At 42.0% G+C, this 18,337-nt stretch overlaps 1 protein-coding gene across 2 annotated transcripts in view; it reads right to left on the minus strand.

The window, feature by feature from the left end:
* The window catches only part of LOC139367229 (succinyl-CoA:glutarate-CoA transferase), a 164,626-nt gene that overhangs the window by 103,156 nt on the left and 43,133 nt on the right, over positions 1-18,337 (minus strand). For both annotated transcript variants that reach the window (XM_071105449.1, XM_071105451.1), the window contains one exon: positions 17,695-17,790. In XM_071105449.1, coding sequence (XP_070961550.1) covers positions 17,695-17,790 — 96 coding nt within the window. The remainder of the gene's footprint in view (positions 1-17,694; positions 17,791-18,337) is intronic.

Raw genomic sequence — 18,337 nt, forward strand, 5'->3', positions numbered from 1 at the left:
GAGTCGCCACTTCACTGTTGACGTTGAGGCTGGTGTTTTGCGGGTACTATTTAATGAAGCTGCCAGTTGAGGACTTGTGAGGTGTCGGTCTCTCAAACTACCCACCCTAATGTGCTTGTCCTCTTGCTCAGTTGTGCCGGGGCCTCACACTCTTTCTATTCTGAGTCAGTTTGCACTGTTCTGTGAAGGGAGTAGTACACAGCGTTGTAGGAGATCTTCAGTTTCTTGACAATTTCTCACATGGGATAGCCTTCATTTCTCAGAAAAAAAATAGACTGATGAGTTTCAGAAGAAAGGTTTTTGCTTTTGGCCATTTTGGGCCTGTAATCGAACCCACAAATGCTGATGGTGCAGATACTCAACATGTCTAAAGAAGGTCAGTTGTATTGCTTCTTTAAATCAGCACAAGTTTTCAGCTGTGCTAACATAATTGCAAAAGGGTTTTCTAATGATCAATTAGCCTTTTAAAATGATCAACTTGGATTAGCTAACACAACGTTCCATTTGAACACTGATGGTTGCTGATAATGGGCCTCTGTACGCCTATGTAGACATTCCATAAACATAAAGAAAATCTGCCGTTTCCAGCTACAATAGCCATTTACAACATTAACGTCTACACTGTATTTCTGACCAATTTGATGTTATATTAATGGACAAAAACAAGGACATTTCTAAGTGATCCCAAACTTTTGAATGGTAGCGTATATATCTATCACACACACACAGTGCCTTCGAAAAGTATTCAGACCCATTGACTTTATCCACATTTTCTTAGGTTAAAGCCTTATTCTGAAACTTATTAAATTGTTTCCTTCCCCTCATCAATCTACACATAATAACCCATAATGACAAAGCAAAAAACTATTTTTTTTAAATTTTTGCTAATTTATAAGTAAATAAAAACTGAAATATAACATTTCCATAAGTATTCAGACCCTTTACTCAGTACTTTTTTGAAGCACCTTTGGTATCAAGTGTTCTTGGTTATGATGCTACAAGCTTGGCACAGCTGTACCTGAGGAGTTTCTCCCATTCTTCTCTGCAGAACCTCTCAAGCTCTGTCAGGTTGGATGGGGAGCGTTGCTGCACAGCTATTTTCAGGTCTCTCCAGAGATGTTCAGTCCCAGTCAATGAAAAACATCCCCACAGCATGATGCTGCCACCACCATGCTTTAACTTGGGATGGTGCCAGGTTTCCTCCAGAAGTGACGCTTGGCATTCAGGCCAAAGAGTTCAATCTTGGTTTCAATCGACCAGAGAAACTTGTCTCTCATGGTCTGAGAGTTTAAGGCGCCTTTTGGCAAACTCCAATTGGGCTGGCATGTGCCTTTTACTGAGGAGTGGCTTCCGTCTGGCCACTCTTCCAAGTTGTAGAAACATCAAGGATGATCAATGGAAACAGGATGCACCTGAGGTCAATTTCAAGTCTCATAGCAAAGGGTCTGAATACTTATGTAAATAAGGTACCTGTTTTTTATTTTTATACATTTGCAAAAAAATCTAAAAACCCTGTTGATGCTTTTTCTTTCTGGGGAATTGTGTGTAGATTGCTGAGGATGTTAATTTATTTAATCCATTTTAGAATAAGGCTGTAACGTAACAAAATGTGGAAAAGGTCAAGGGTCTGAATACCTTTCGAAATCACGGTATATACAAAAAGTATGTGGACACCCCTTCAAATTAGTGGATTTCGCTATTTCAGCCACACCCGTTGCTGACAGGTGTATAACAATCGAGCATACAGCTATGCAAACATTGGCATTAGAGTGGCCTTATCAAATTTCTGCCCTGCTAGAGCTGCCCCAGTCAACTGTAAGTGGGGCGGCAAGTAGCCTAGTGGTTAGAGCGTTAGGCCAGTAACCAAAAGGTTGCTGGATCGAATCCCCGAGCTGACAAGGTAAAAATCTGTCGTTCTTCCCCTGAACAAGGCAATTAACTCACTGTTCCCCAGTAGGCTGCCATTGTAAATAAGAATTTGTTCTTAACTGACTTGCCTAGCTAAATAAAGGTTAAATAAAAAAAGATCATTATTAAAAAAATTTAAAGTGCAGTTATTGTGAAGTGGAAACGTCTAGGAGGAACAACCGCTCAGCCGCGAAGTGGTAGGCCACACAAGCTCACAGAATGGAGAGTGTTGAAGTGCGTAAAAATCGTTTGTCCTCGGTTGCAGCACTCACTGAGTTCCAAAGTGCCTCTGGATGCAAAGTCAGCACAATAACTGTTCATCAGGAGCAGTGGAAAAACCTTCTCTTGAGTGATGAATCACACTTCACCATCTGGCAGTCCAATGGATAAATCTTGGTTTGGCGGGTGCCAGGAGAACACCACCTACCCCTATGTACAGCGCAACTGTAAAGTTAGGTGGAGGAGAAATAATGGTCTGGGTCTGTTTTTCATGGTTCGGGCTAGGTCCCTCAGTTTCAGTAAAGGGACATTTTAATGCTGCCGAACACAATGATGTTCTAGACGATTCTGTGCTTCCAACTTTGTGGCAACAGTTTGCAGAAAGGCCCTTTCCCGTTTCCGCATGACAATGCCCCCATGCACAAAGCGAGGTCCATACAGAAATGGTTTGTCGAGATCGGTGTGCAAGAACTTGACTGGCCTGCACAGAGCCCTGACCTCAACCCCATCGCACACTCTTGGGATGAATTGGAATGCCGACTGCGAGCCAGGCCTAATCGCCCAACATCAGTGCCCGACCTCAATAATGCTGTTGGCTGAATAGAAGCAAGTCCCCTCTGCAATGTTCCAACATCTAGTGGAAAGCCTTCCCAGAAGAGTGGAGGGTGTTATAGCAGCAAAAGGGGACCAAACCTATATTAATGCCAATGATTTTGGAATAAGATGTTCGACGAGCAGGTGTCCTGATACTTTTGGTCATGTAGTGTAGTTTAAAGAGCAATACTTTGGAGAGACTGATCTGTAATAGACAAATAAACTATGGCAGAGAAGCAGAGAGAGTGGTTATTTTGTTTTAAAATGATTGCTTTGGTTAAATCCCGGTTTGTTCAGTCATCGACTAAGGGCAACATTTATTTTATGCAACAATGTTTGTTGTAAGGAGATGATTATTTAACTAGAGCATTATCATGCTGAAACATGAGGTGATGGCGGCGGATGAATGGCACAACAATGGACCTCCGGATCTCGTCACAGTATCTCTTTGCATTCAAATTGCCATCGATAAAATGCAATTGTGTTCATTGTCCGTAGCTCATGCCTGCCCATACCATAACCCACCATAAGGCACTCTGTTCACAATGTTGAAATCAGCAAACAGCTCGCCCAAACGACACCATACACATGGTCGGCGGTTGTGAGGCTGGTTGGAATATCCTGAAAAATTCTCTAAAATGACGTTGGAGGCGGCTTATGGCAGAGAACTGAACATTCAATTCTCTGTCAACAGCACTGGTGGACATTCCTGCAGTCAGCAGCCAATTGCAGGCTCCCTCAAAACTTGAGACATCTGTGGCATTGTGTTGTATGACAAAAATGCACATTCTAGTGCCATTTTATTGTCCCCAGCACAAGGTGCACCTGTGTAATGATCATGCTGTTAAATCAGCTTCTTGATATGCCACACCTGCCAGGTGGATGGATTATTTTAGAAAAGAAGAAATGCTCACTAACAGGGATGTAAACTAATTTGTGCCCAACATTTTAGAGAAATATGCCTTTTGTGCATATGGAACATTTCTGGTATCTTTTATTTCAACTACTGAAACATGGAGCCAACACTTTACATGTTGAATTCATTTTTTTTCCCTTTGTGTAGTTATAAAGTTATGTTGTATTTTGAGTGGAACACCCCTTTAAGGTTTAGTAACCCCTCTAAAAGTTCCATACAGATCCAGAGCAAGAGACCATGAGTTCACCATCCAGATGTTCTCGGGGGAACCAATCAGGCTACTGATCTGGACATTACTTGGTTCGCTAAATCACAGAGACACTCAATGATATGGTAACAGGAATGGAGGACAAAACAACAGATGACAACAAGGAACCTCTGACCCTTGAACCGAAACTTCCTTGAGAGTTCGGTAGAGATCCAGTAGTTTCTTTCCCAATTCCCATACACTACTTCAAGAGACAAAACAGTCATCAACTTCCCGCTTTCTGTCTTGCATTTGTTGACAGTGCTGTCTCGACGGGGAGTGATTTAAAAGGCATAACCTTGCAACCACCCGGCAACCCCTCAAGTTTTTTCAACCCTCCCTCACTCTGGAGTAAATCAAGACATGCTTCATTGTTTGCCTGGGGTGATACACCTTAAAACAAAGCTTCGATTCATGTTGCTATCCCCTTTTAGCCCCCACATTTTTGCAGCTCAGCTTCCTTGCCAGCCAGTGGCACAAAGGGAACTAGGGAACAAAGTGCACAGACAGTGGTTAATGAGATTTTGTTTTGACAAACTTTTAGCCATCAGATCAAATTATTTCAAATTAAGGAAGGGGAGCGATGGTGGAGGACTGTGGCAGAAAAGAGAGGGGAGACAAACCAGTTTCCCACTGGGCCCAGACAATCGCCCTTTAAACTGCTCTGGAACACTTTAGACTCAGACAGCTCTGTAGACAGACAGGCCCAGTTTGATGCCTCTCTGACCTAATGCAAGTTCCCTCGATTGTCCTCCCACCAGGGCACCTCACATGCTGGCATGAATCCTGACAGCGAGGAACAACAGTGTTAAAATGGAGTCGTCAGTTTCCGTGGCTGGCTCATTGGACAATAGGCTAAGCTCACTTCACTCACAGAACAGCCCAATGGTTTGGTTTTCATGATAATAATGAAATGAGGCCTATGAAATGAGGCCAAATGAGGCCTATTAGACAAAATACAAATTAAGTCGTTCAAATGAGATAATAAGTTGTTCAAACAAGATACTAAGTCGTTTGAACAACTTAGTATCTCCTTTGAAGGACTAAGTAAGAAGTTATTCAAACGAGATAAAGTTGTTCGACTGCGATACAAAGTCGGTCGACTGAGATACAAAGTTGTTCCAACAACTTACGTTGAGGTACGTTAAGGTAAAAAAAAAATGAGGTAATTCAAGAGTCTACGCTTATTCTTTTTTTAATCCCTGGGGCATCAGTGAGTCTAGTAGTCTGGTTATTTAAAACTGAGAGACTATGGCAGCTGTGACTAGATATGGAGGTAACAGTATCTAACCATTAAGGTTTGGAGCTGAGCTGGGACGAAAAGGCCACATGGCTTGGGAACATCTCCCTGCTTGCTTTGATTCCAGGTCATCTTCTCAAATGACTCATGAGCAGTCTGAGGCAAGCTCAGTCTCTGGCAAAGGCTGGGGCAAAATTTGTTTAACAGTTTTCTCTACACCTGAAAAAGTTTGGGAAAATATGTTTTTACAGGATGCTGACGATATGTGAAACCTCTATGTAGGACCTAAATTACTTTGATTGGCATTAGAGTCATGACACATTATTGTAATTTAGATACAAGGTTTTTCCAGGACAATATGTGCAACAGCCTGCCACTTACAATGTAATCAAATTTGACAATATTCTGTTTTCACTAGTACAACAATGGACTGTCAAATCATCCACTGCATTAATTATCTGGGTTAAGATGCAAATCAAAACTATAATGATGATATAATCTTGAAGCCAATTCATAACAGTATGGGACTGAATACGGAAGTAAAGCAGAAGAGGTCATCACTTTACATCAGATTGTGAACTGTGTGCAGACAAAGAGCACCAGATGAAAGAGAAGTCTGCAGAAACTGTTTCCTATGAAGGTCCTTCTGAAGTCTCCCACTTCTGTGGAACGAGTTTGATGTCTCTCCTCCTCCTCCATAAAAGTCACTAGTCAATTCTACACACAGCTACAGGGCAAAGAGTTAAAAACAAGAGGAGAACCCGTCTCCTTGATCCTAAAACCGGATACCCTGTTAAGCAGGCCGCATCCCCTCTCATGTGTGGAACGGAACTGGCCGCACTGCACATAACACAGCCCAACCATAATCCAAACCAAAGCCACGGTTTCATCCCAGGCCCAAGGGAGAATGGCATTGTGGGTAGAGTGTACACTTAGGGAGAGCCGCTACAAGGGCCACTCATTGGACCAAAGATACTGGCCTTAATATCGTGTTCACACAATAAGACCCAACCCAATGAATGTACATTCTCCCTCCTACTAAAAACAGATGTGCGGGGACATAAACTAAACATGTACTGTATATCAACACTGACATTCAGAGAAAATAATATAGTTCAAATCAATTCTCAAACTGGCAATATATGCATGTAAGACATGAAAATACGTACACGGAAACAAATCCATAACATCTACTTATTTAAACATACAGAATCACAACAGTCATGCATATTCCCACACACTAACACACCACATTGATATATATTTTCCCTCTTTTATTATTCTATCCCAATACAGAGACCAAACGGTTATAGGAAAAATATAAATTATGGCCATTCCCACAGTAGGCCTACTTGCGGCGAGTAAAACACAGCTATCGAATTACATGTAAATGTCAGATGGAAAACCCAAATGATTCATTTTCTGATAAACCAAAAATCTTTCCGTCCACAGATATGCCTTATTTTGTGGGCCCAGGCACTTAATCAAACTCCAATACCAGAATTAAAACAAACCGCATGATCCCTCTTGTGCCATAATAAAATATACGGCTGACTTAATTTGGCACAACGTCCTTTTCGATTTGTAAATGGGTGTTCTAGTTGAGAAGACCTCATATAAGCATATTACAACCAACTGGTCTGTTACAAGCAGATAAAGATGTATTTTTCATGACAAGATTAAGACATTAGGGGAAAGACCGCACCTGACCACAACTACATAAAACGCACCGCAATTATGTCATTTTAGCACATTTTGCATGCCTATGTGGGTTTATTAACCAGTTTAGTCTGAAAATGCATAAACATTTTTTTTCTACATGGATAAAATATAATTCCTTCCTACAGTACTTGACAATATTGCTTTGCTCTCATACATGGACACAGTCAAACACATGAGATATGTTTCAAAAAGAGACATCGATTATTTGCTGTGTTTGGGCAAGACCTGACCTATAGTGCCGGAATACATGTATTACCACTAAAGGCTCAAAATCCAGAAAAATTTACCAGACAAATGGCAAGGTTTGGACCAATTCTCCACCCATCTATCTGCAGTTAATCTCCCCAAGAGTAATCACAACAGCAAAAAGGAAACCAAAAGAAACAGAAATCAAAGCTGAACTGGCCTGGCTGGATGACATTTACATGAATCCATTGACGCATCTCCAACATATCAGTCATTATAAAAACATTATGCAATACCAGTCAAACCATTGGGTTTTATTTTTACTATTTTCTACATTGTAGAATAATAGTGAAGACATCAATACATATGTGTTATTTCATAGTTATCATGGAGTAACCAAAAAGGTATTAAACAAATCAAAATATTTGAGATTCTTCAAAGTAGCCACCCTTTGCCTTGATGACAGCTTTGCACACTTTTGGCATTCTCTCAACCAGCTTCATGAGGTAGTCACCTGGAATGCATGTCAATTAACAGGTGTGCCTTGTTAAAAGTTAATTTGTGAAATTTAATTCCTTCTTAATGCGTTTGAGACAATCAGTTGTATTGTGACAGGTTGCCTTGATGACAGCTTTGCACACTTTTGGCATTCTCTCGGCATTCTCTCAACCAGCTTCATGAGGTAGTCACCTGGAATGCATGTCAATTAACAGGTGTGCCTTGTTAAAAGTTAATTTGTGAAATTTCATTCCTTCTTAATGCGTTTGAGACAATCAGTTGTATTGTGACAGGTTGCCTTGATGACAGCTTTGCACACTTTTGGCATTCTCTCGGCATTCTCTCAACCAGCTTCATGAGGTAGTCACCTGGAATGCATGTCAATTAACAGGTGTGCCTTGTTAAAAGTTAATTTGTGAAATTTCATTCCTTCTTAATGCGTTTGAGACAATCAGTTGTATTGTGACAGGTTGGGGTGGTATACAGAAGATAGACCTATTTGGTAAAATACCAAGTCCATATTTTAGCAAGAACAGCTCAAATAAGCAAAGAGAAATGACAGCCCATCATTTCTTTAAGACATGAAGGTCAGTCAATCCGGAAACATTTCAAGAACTTTGAACGTTTCTTCAAGTGCAGTCGCAAAAACCATCAAGCGCTATGATGAAACTGGCTCTCATGAGTACCGCCACAGGAATGGAAGATCCAGAGTTACCTCTGTTGCAAAGGATACATTCATTTGAGTTACCAGCCTCAGAAATTGAAGCTCAAAAAAATGCTTCAGAGTTTAAGTAACAGACACATCTCAACATCAACTGTTTAGAGGAGGCTGCATGAAATCAGGCCTTCATGGTTGAATTGCTGCAAAGAGCCCACTACTAACGAACACCAATAAGAAGAAGAGACTTGCTTGGGTAAAGAAACACGAGCAATTGACATTAGACCAGTGAAAATCTGTCCTTTTGTCTGATGATTCCAAATGTGAGATTTTTGATTCAAAAAGCCGTGTCTTTGTGAGACACAGAGTAAGGTGAACAGATGATCCCTACATGTGTGGTTCCCACTGTGAAGCATGGAGGAGGTGTGATGGTGTGGGGGTGCTTTGCTGGTGACAATGTCTGTGATTTCTTTAGAATTCAAGGCATACTTAACCAGCACAGCTACCACAGCAATACGCCATCCCATCTGGTTTGCTCTTAGTGGGACTATCATTCATTTTTCAACAGGACAATGACCCAACACACCTCCAGGATGCGTATTGGCTATTTGAAGGAGAGTGATGGAGTGCTGCATCAGGTGACCTGGCCTCCACAATCTCCTGACCTCCACAATCACCTGACCTCAACCCAATTGAGATGGTTTGGGATAAGTTGGACCGCAGAGTGATGGAAACGCAGCCAACAAGTGCTCAGCATATGTGGGAACTCCTTCAAGACTGTTGGATAAGCATTCCAGGTGACGCTGGTTAAGAGAATGCTAAGTGTGCAAAGCTGTCATCAAGGCAAAGGGTGGCTACTTTGAAGAATCTCAAGTATAAAATATAATTTTTTGGTTACTACATGATTCCAAATGTCTTATTATACATGTTTTTATGTCTTCACTATTATTCTACAATGTAGAAAAGAGTAAAAATAAAGAAAAACCCTTGAATGAGTAGGTGTGTCCAAACTTTTGACAGGGACACTCTACCACTTAAACAACACACAGTGTAACCCAGATTGCTCAAAAAGCAGATGGGACAGAATAATATAAATACGCCGCTCAGCTCAATGTATAATAAATTGGATGAGGAACAAAACACCTATTTATTGCCCCCATTCTAAATGTAATCCAAATTGCAAGTACAGTAACGGCTAAGTACAGGAAATCAGGGGAAAATCTACACCTCAAGCAAAATAGCCATTTTTTCCCACAAAAATAATGCAAGGACAAAAGTAATTCACACTTATATTTTGTGATTGAAATCTATCCTCAATGTTCAATTGTTTTTTTACATGACGCATCTACCTCTAGCATCTACCTCCTCTGCATAAATCTCTATGAGGTGCAGTGTAAAAAAAAAATCTTTATTTAGATCAAAATGGAGTGCGCCGTTCCTCCGAGTGTCTTTGCTTAATAAAAAGAGCAGTATGAGAGCTCACTCAAGCTTCCCCTGCAAGCAACCTGAACCAAGGCCAAGCTCCCTCTTGAACCCATTCAAATGCATTTCGAATGGACTCAAGAGGTGGTGGGGCTGTTTTCTAGTGCAACAAAACAAATAACGCAAATTGATTTAGTGAGACAAAAAGACTGGGCACGACTTTGGTCTCAATGGGCATTTCCCAGCTAAAATAAAGCTGAAATATGAATAGAAAATAAATAAGGCCAATATCAAAATAGGGTGGTGAAGCTTCTTCTTTCAGGTGTAGTTTGTATGAGAATCAAACATCAAAACAAGTGATAGTAGGAGGTAGACCTAATAGTGTACTAATACTAATCAAGTGCCGAGTCTGCCATTTTGTTGTTTCTCAAATTAATGAGTGGGCCTTTATCAGTACCAACTCAGTGGCCTTGTGGTTAGTGTCTGTCATGAGATCAGAAGGTTGGGAGTTTGATCCCTGGCCAAGTCATACCAAAGACTGTAAAATGGGACCCAATTCATCACTGCTTGGCACGTAACTTTGCATTCAGTGGGTTAGCAAACCAGCACATGCTGCCAACAGACTTTAAAACTACTGCTGAGCCTGCAAGGCCAAGCGTTTGCAACTTCATATTAACGTTTAAGTAAGTGCATGGAATGTTTAGCACAATAGATGTGACAAATATTGGATTGTAAAAATAAGACAAAATGCACTGTTAAGAACAACCTGGGGAGGTAAATACAATTACTCCCATATGAGGTTGCTATTTCAGTATTTGAAAGAAAACAAACCCCAAAACAAAGTGGCATTATTAGAGGTACAGTGCCTTGCGAAAGTATTCGGCCCCCTTGAACTTTGCGACCTTTTGCCACATTTCAGGCTTCAAACATAAAGATATAAAACTGTATTTTTTTGTGAAGAATCAACAACAAGTGGGACACAATCATGAAGTGGAACGACATTTATTGGATATTTCAAACTTTTTTAACAAATCAAAAACTGAAAAATTGGGCGTGCAAAATTATTCAGCCCCCTTAAGTTAATACTTTGTAGCGCCACCTTTTGCTGCGATTACAGCTGTAAGTCGCTTGGGGTATGTCTCTATCAGTTTTGCACATCGAGAGACTGACATTTTTTCCCATTCCTCCTTGCAAAACAGCTCGAGCTCAGTGAGGTTGGATGGAGAGCATTTGTGAACAGCAGTTTTCAGTTCTTTCCACAGATTCTCGATTGGATTCAGGTCTGGACTTTGACTTGGCCATTCTAACACCTGGATATGTTTATTTTTGAACCATTCCATTGTAGATTTTGCTTTATGTTTTGGATCATTGTCTTGTTGGAAGACAAATCTCCGTCCCAGTCTCAGGTCTTTTGCAGACTCCATCAGGTTTTCTTCCAGAATGGTCCTGTATTTGGTTCCATCCATCTTCCCATCAATTTTAACCATCTTCCCTGTCCCTGCTGAAGAAAAGCAGGCCCAAACCATGATGCTGCCACCACCATGTTTGACAGTGGGGATGGTGTGTTCAGGGTGATGAGCTGTGTTGCTTTTACGCCAAACATAACGTTTTGCATTGTTGCCAAAAAGTTCAATTTTGGTTTCATCTGACCAGAGCACCTTCTTCCACATGTTTGGTGTGTCTCCCAGGTGGCTTGTGGCAAACTTTAAACGACACTTTTTATGGATATCTTTAAGAAATGGCTTTCTTCTTGCCACTGTTCCATAAAGGCCAGATTTGTGCAATATACTTGTTGTCCTATGGACAGAGTCTCCCACCTCAGCTGTAGATCTCTGCAGTTCATCCAGAGTGATCATGGGCCTCTTGGCTGCATCTCTGATCAGTCTTCTCCTTGTATGAGCTGAAAGTTTAGAGGGACGGCCAGGTCTTGGTAGATTTACAGTGGTCTGATACTCCTTCCATTTCAATATTATCGCTTGCACAGTGCTCCTTGGGATGTTTAAAACTTGGGAAATCTTTTTGTATCCAAATCCGGCTTTAAACTTCTTCACAACAGTCTCTCGGACCTGCCTGGTGTGTTCCTTGTTCTTCATGATGCTCTCTGCGCTTTTAACGGACCTCTGAGACTCACAGTGCAGGTGCATTTATACGGAGACTTGATTACACACAGGTGGATTGTATTTATCATCATTAGTCATTTAGGTCAACATTGGATCATTCAGAGATCCTCACTGAACTTCTGGAGAGAGTTTGCTGCACTGAAAGTAAAGGGGCTGAATAATTTTGCAAGCCCAATTTTTCAGTTTTTGATTTGTTAAAAAAGTTATATCCAATAAATGTCGTTCCACTTCATGATTGTGTCCCACTTGTTGTTGATTCTTCACAAAAAAATACAGTTTTATATCTTTATGTTTGAAGCCTGAAATGTGGCAAAAGGTCGCAAAGTTCAAGGGGGCCGAATACTTTCGCAAGGCACTGTATACATGTCTCCATTTAATGTAGGTATGAAAGTTCAAGCAGTAAGCCTGGTCTGAATGGATCAAAAACAACAACATATTTGTCACTGTCCCAAAACTTTTGGAGCTCACTGTAGATAAATTATACCTGACCAATTGGAATCCACACTTCAAGATTGTTTTGATCACACTGACTGGGATATGTTCCGGGTAGCCTACGAGGATAACAACATTGACGAATACACTGATATGGTGACTGAGTTTATCTGGAAGTGAATAGGAGATCTTGTAACCTCTGTGAATATTAAAACCTACCCTAAACAGAAAACGTGGATCGATGGCAGCATTCGAATAAAACTGAAATCGCGAACCACCGCATTTAACCATGGCAAGGTGACTGGGAATATGTCAGAATACAAACAAATGTAGTTATTCCCTCCGTAAGGCAATCAAACAGTATAGAGACAAGCATAACACACATTGCCACCAACGCGGCCTTCTTCTCCGTGGCCGACGTGAGCAAGTCATTTAAGCATGTAAACCCTCGTAAGGCTGCCAGCCCATACGACATCCCTAGCAGTGTCCTCAGAGCATGCGCAGACCAGCTGGAGGTCTGGATTTGGAGTCGCACTCAAAATTAAAGTGGAAAACCACACTACAGGCTGATCCAACTTTGATGTAATGTCCTTAAAACAAGTCAAAATGAGGCTCAGTAGTGTGTGTGGCCTCCGCGTGCCTGTATGACCTCCCTACAACGCCTGGGAATGCTCCTGATGAGGTGGCGGATGGTCTCCTGAGGGATCTCCTCCCAGACCTGGACTAAAGCATCAGCCAACTCCTGGATAGTCTGTGGTGCTGGTGAATGGAGCGAGACATGATGTCCCAGATGTGCTCAATTGGATTCAGGTCTGGGGAAGGGGCGGGCCAGTCCATAGCATCAATGCCTTCCTCTTGCAGGAACTGCTGACACACTCCAGCCACATGAGGTCTAGCATTGTCTTGCATTAGGAGGAACCCAGGGCCAACCGCACCAGCATATGGTCTCACAAGGGGTCTGAGGATCTCATCTCGGTACCTAATGGCAGTCAGGCTACCTCTGGCGAGCACATGGAGGGCTGTGCGGCCCCCCAAAGAAATGCCACCCCACACCATGACTGACCCACCGCCAAACCGGTCATGCTGGAGGATGTTGTAGGCAGCAGAACGTTCTCCACGGCGTCTCCAGACTGTCACGTCTGTCACGTGCTCAGTGTGAACCTGCTTTAATCTGTGAAGAGCACAGGGCGCCAGTGGCGAATTTGCTAATCTTGGTGTTCTCTGGCAAATGAAAAACGTCCTGCACGGTGTTGGGCTGTAAGCACAACCCCCACCTGTGGACGTCGGGCCCTCATACCACCCTCATGGAGTCTGTTTCTGACCGTTTGAGCAGACACATGCACATTTGTGGCCTGCTGGAGGTCATTTTGCAGGGCTCTGGCAGTTCTCCTCCTGCTCCTCCTTGCACAAAGGCAGAGGAAGCGGTCCTGCTGCTGGGTTGTTGCCCTCCTACGGCCTCCTCCACGTCTCCTGATGTACTGGCCTGTCTCCTGGTAGCGCCTCCATGCTCTGGACACTACGCTGACAAGACACAGCAAACCTTCTTGCCACAGCTCGCATTGATGTGCCATCCTGGATGAGCTGCACTACCTGAGCCACTTGTGTGGGTTGTGGACTCCGTCTCATGCTACCACTAGAGTGAAAGCACAGCCAGCATTCAAAAATTGACAACAACATCAGCCAAGAAGCATAGGAACTGAGAAGTGGTCTGTGGTCCCCACCTGCAGAACCACTCCTTTATTGGGGGTGTCTTGCTAACTGCCTATAATTTCCACCTGTTGTCTATTCCATTTGCACAACAGCATGTGAAATTTATTGTCAATCAGTGTTGCTTCCTAAGTGGACAGTTTGATTTCACAGAAGTGTGATTGACTTGGAGTTACATTGTGTTGTTTAAGTGTTCCCTTTATTTTTTGGAGTAGTGTACATAGACAGGACCGCAGTGGAGAAGGTGGAAAGATTCAAGTTCCTTGGCGTACACGTCACTGCCAATTCGAAATGGTCCACCCACACAGACAGAGTGGTGAAGAAGGCGCAACAGCGCCTCTTCAACCTCAGGAGGCCGAAGAATTTTGGCTTGTCACCTAAAACCCTCAAACTTCTACAGATGCACAATTGAGAGCATCCTGTCGGGCTGTATCACCGCCTGGTACGGCAACTGCACCGCCCGCAACCGCAGGGCTCTCCAGAGGGTGGTGCGGTCTTCCAAACGAATCACATGGGGAAACTACCTGCCCTCCAGGTCACCTACAGCACCTGAAGTCACAAGAAGGCCAAAAAGATCATCAAGGGCAACAACCACCTGAGCCACTGCCTGTTCACCCAGCTATCATCCAGAAGGCCAGGTCAGTACAGGTGCATCAAAGCTGGGACCGAGAGACTGAAAAACAGCTTCTATCTCAAGGCCATCAAACTTTTAAATAGCCATCACTAGCACATTCGAGGCTGCTGCCCTATATACATGGATTGAAATCACTGGCCACTTTAATAATGGAACACTAGCCACTTTAATAATGTTTACATATTTTGCATTACACATCTCATATGTATATACTGTATCTTAGTTTATGACAATGCTCAAACAAATATTTACAGTTGAAGTCAGAGGTTTACATACATTTAAATTCAGTTTTTCACAATTCCTGACATTTAATCCTAGTAAAAAAATCATTGTCTTAGGTCAGTTAGGATCACCACTTTATTTTAAGAATGTGAAATGTCAGAATAATAGTAGAGAAGCTTTTATTTCTTTCATCACATTCCCAGGTTGTCAGAAGTTTACATACCTCAATTAGTATTTGGCATTGCCTTTAAATTGTTTAACTTGGGTCAAACGTTTCGGGTAGCTTCCCACAATAAGTTCTGGCCCATTCCTCCTGACAGAGCTGGTGTAACTGAGTCAGGTTTGTAGGCCTCCTTGCTCTCACACTCTTTTTCAGTTCTGCCCACAAATTTTCTATAGGATTGAGGTCAGGGCTTTGTGATGGCAACTCCAATACCTTGACTTTGTTGTCCTTAAGCCATTTTGCCACAACTTTGGAAGCATGCTTGGGGTCATTGTCCATTTGGAAGAACCATTTGCGACCAATTTAACCATTTAACTTCCTGACTGATGTCTTGAGATGTTGCTTCGATATATCCACGTAATTTTCCATCCTCATGATGCCATCTATTTTGTGAAGTGCACCAGTCCTTCCTGCAGCAAAGCACCCCCACAACATGATGCTGCCACCCCCGTGCTTCACGGTTGTGATGGTGTTCTTCGGCTTGCAAGCATCCCCCTTTTTCCTCCAAACATAACGATGGTCATTATGGCGAAACAGTGCTATTTTTGTTTCATCAGACCAGAGAACATTTCTCAAAAAATTACGATCTTTGTCGCAATGTGCAGTTGCAAACCGTAGTCTGGCTTTGTATGGCAGTTTTGGAGCAGGTGCTCCTTCCTTGCTGAGCGACCTTTCAGGTTAGGTTGATATAAGACTAATTTTACTGTGGATATAGATACTTTTGCACCCGTTTCCTCCAGCATCTTCACAAGGTCCTTTGCTGTTGTTCTGGGATTGATTTGCAATTTTTGCACCAAAGGACGTTCATCTCTAGGAGACAGAACGCGTCTACTTCCTGATCGGTATGACGGCTGCGTGGTCCCATGGTGTTTATGCTTGCGTACTATTCTTTGTACAGATGAACATGGTACCTTCAGGAGTTTGGACATTACTCCCAAGGATGAACCAGACTTGTGGAGGTCTAAAAGAAAAATTCTGAGGTCTTGGCTGATTTCTTTTGATTTTCCCATGATGTCAAGAAAAGAGGCACTGAGTTTGAAGGTAGGCCTTGAAATACATACACAGGTACACCTCCAATTGACTTACATTATGTCAATTAACCCATCAGAAGCTTCTAAAGCCATCATTTTCTGGAATTTTCCAAGGCACAGTCAATTTAGTGTATGTAAACTTCTGACCCACTGGAATTGTGATACAGTGAATTATATGTGAAATAATCTGTCTGTAAACAATTGTTGGAAAAATTACTTGTGTCATGCACAAAGTAGATGTCCTAACCGACTTGCCAAAACTATAGTCTGTTAACAAGAAATTTGTGGAGTGGTTGAAAAACTAATTTTAATGACTCCAACTTCAGTGTATGTAAACTTCTGACTTCAACTGTATATATTCTTAATTCCATTCCTTTACTTTAGACTTGTGTGTATTGTTGTTAAATTGTTAGATATTACTGCATTCTTGGAGGTAGAAACACAAGCATTTCGCTACACAGGCAATAACATCTGCTAAACACGTGTATGTGACCAATACATTTAATTTGGCAATGTGGCTCAGGTAGTTCAACAACATCACACTTTGAATATTGTACTAACTTATGTTTCTAACTCTAACCCTAACCCTAACCCTAACCCTAACCCTGACCATGATGGTCGCATGAACAGGGTCCAAACAGGAACAGATTAATGAATGCACTAAGTGGTGAAGAATGAATCGGCTTAAGTGGAAGGAGAAACATAAGTTAGTACAATATTCAAAGTGTGATGTTGTTGAACTACCTGAGCCACATTGCCACAGTTAACATTGCTTTCAAACAAATCCAAAATGGATATTATTGCAGTGCACAATAAGTAAAATGTGGATTGAGAAGGGCCCTCTGCTTTACTGAAAAGTAATGGTGATTAGAATCCAACTGAGAGTGACAGTTGAAACCAGCTTGGGGGCAGTCTGGTTTAGTGGCATAACACATCATAAACTTCAGTTGAGTTCCTAACCACATGATCTACTTCAATAACAGAATCTACTGTAAATCACATTAAATAGTTTGTTGTGTCCTGTTTGGAAGGCTGGTGAGCTCATTCTTCAAATCTCCTCATAAGCACTTTTCATCAGCCAAACTACTGAGCAATTTTTACTGAGGGGTTATCAAATTCAACAATTATGCAATTAAAACGTTCTTCTACGGTAGGTATCAAATAATTGAAATTGTAGAAATGTGAAAAAAATATTCTGCACACCTGATTTTACCTCTGAATATTAATTGTTAACATTTTGGCCTAAGACCAAGACCGGTCCTCCAGTATCTAATGTGCTTGGAAAGTGGAGACCTCATAGAACGTTAAAAAATTTACGTTTAGGAGACACCGTCGCGCTAGCTCGCACTGATATTTGCCTTGGCTAATTCATGCTAAATAAGTGAATTGTTTAGCCTCACAATTAGCTAAGACGCTTAGCTAGCTAGCTAAAATTGTTTACAGTTAGTTAGCAATCGTTTCAACACTCTTTTGCTTGGTACTGTAGCGCTGCCGTATCAATTATAACCTGTCAAAAATGACGGGTGTATCCAGTTGTGTTGACATTTTACCATTGTGCCACGAGGCCATGCATATCCATTTTCTATGCATATTGGAAACCTTTGCAACCGATCAAGCCACCGGTCTCAAAGACACAGGTAACGCTACTGTATCAGACTGAAGGGTATAAATGAAGGAAACCTGGTTAAGTGGAAAGCACGCTGGTTGCACTGCACCTGATACGGAACGATGCTCTCATGGGCTGTTCCCCATCTCCTGGCTTCCTTCCCAGCATTGAGGTAATTTGCAGCAATGTGTGTGAGACAAGCCACCTGAGAGAGAGAGCGAGAGAGAGAGAGAGAGAGCAAGAGAAGGGCACAGTGAGAGCCGAGCTTGAAATCTATGACCTGTCAGCAAGCTCATTATACCCCGCTGCTTAGTGAGTCCAGTTAACTCAAACCTTCACAGCACTTTGTTGTGAAAACAAGCAACAGCTCCACCACGTCTTGCAACATGCTTCACCTCTACTTTTCCTTTTCGATTTATCATTCACTAAATAGCAACTGTCTATTGTCTGCCTAGCTGATATATATTAGACGTTTTGAAGGTTTTAAGCACTAAGAGTAGCATTTCAGTATCTCCTGTTGTGTCAATGGCAGACTCCCGGGGTGAGTTGACAATGCCCAGATGAAACCTCATTTGAGAGGCTCTGCAGCTGAGACAATATTTAGCTATGTAAACACTGATGCTTTTAGAAGCTGTTGACGCAAATGTTTAAAGGAACATTCGGCGAGTTTGCCAAGATCAAAGCCCTGTAGTGATGATTTAATATCAGAAATGGGATGGAGGGTCTCCAAACAGCATCTGCATTCTTCCTCT

Source organism: Oncorhynchus clarkii, chromosome 15 (assembly GCF_045791955.1).
Source record: "Oncorhynchus clarkii lewisi isolate Uvic-CL-2024 chromosome 15, UVic_Ocla_1.0, whole genome shotgun sequence".
Classification (NCBI taxonomy): domain Eukaryota; kingdom Metazoa; phylum Chordata; class Actinopteri; order Salmoniformes; family Salmonidae; genus Oncorhynchus; species Oncorhynchus clarkii.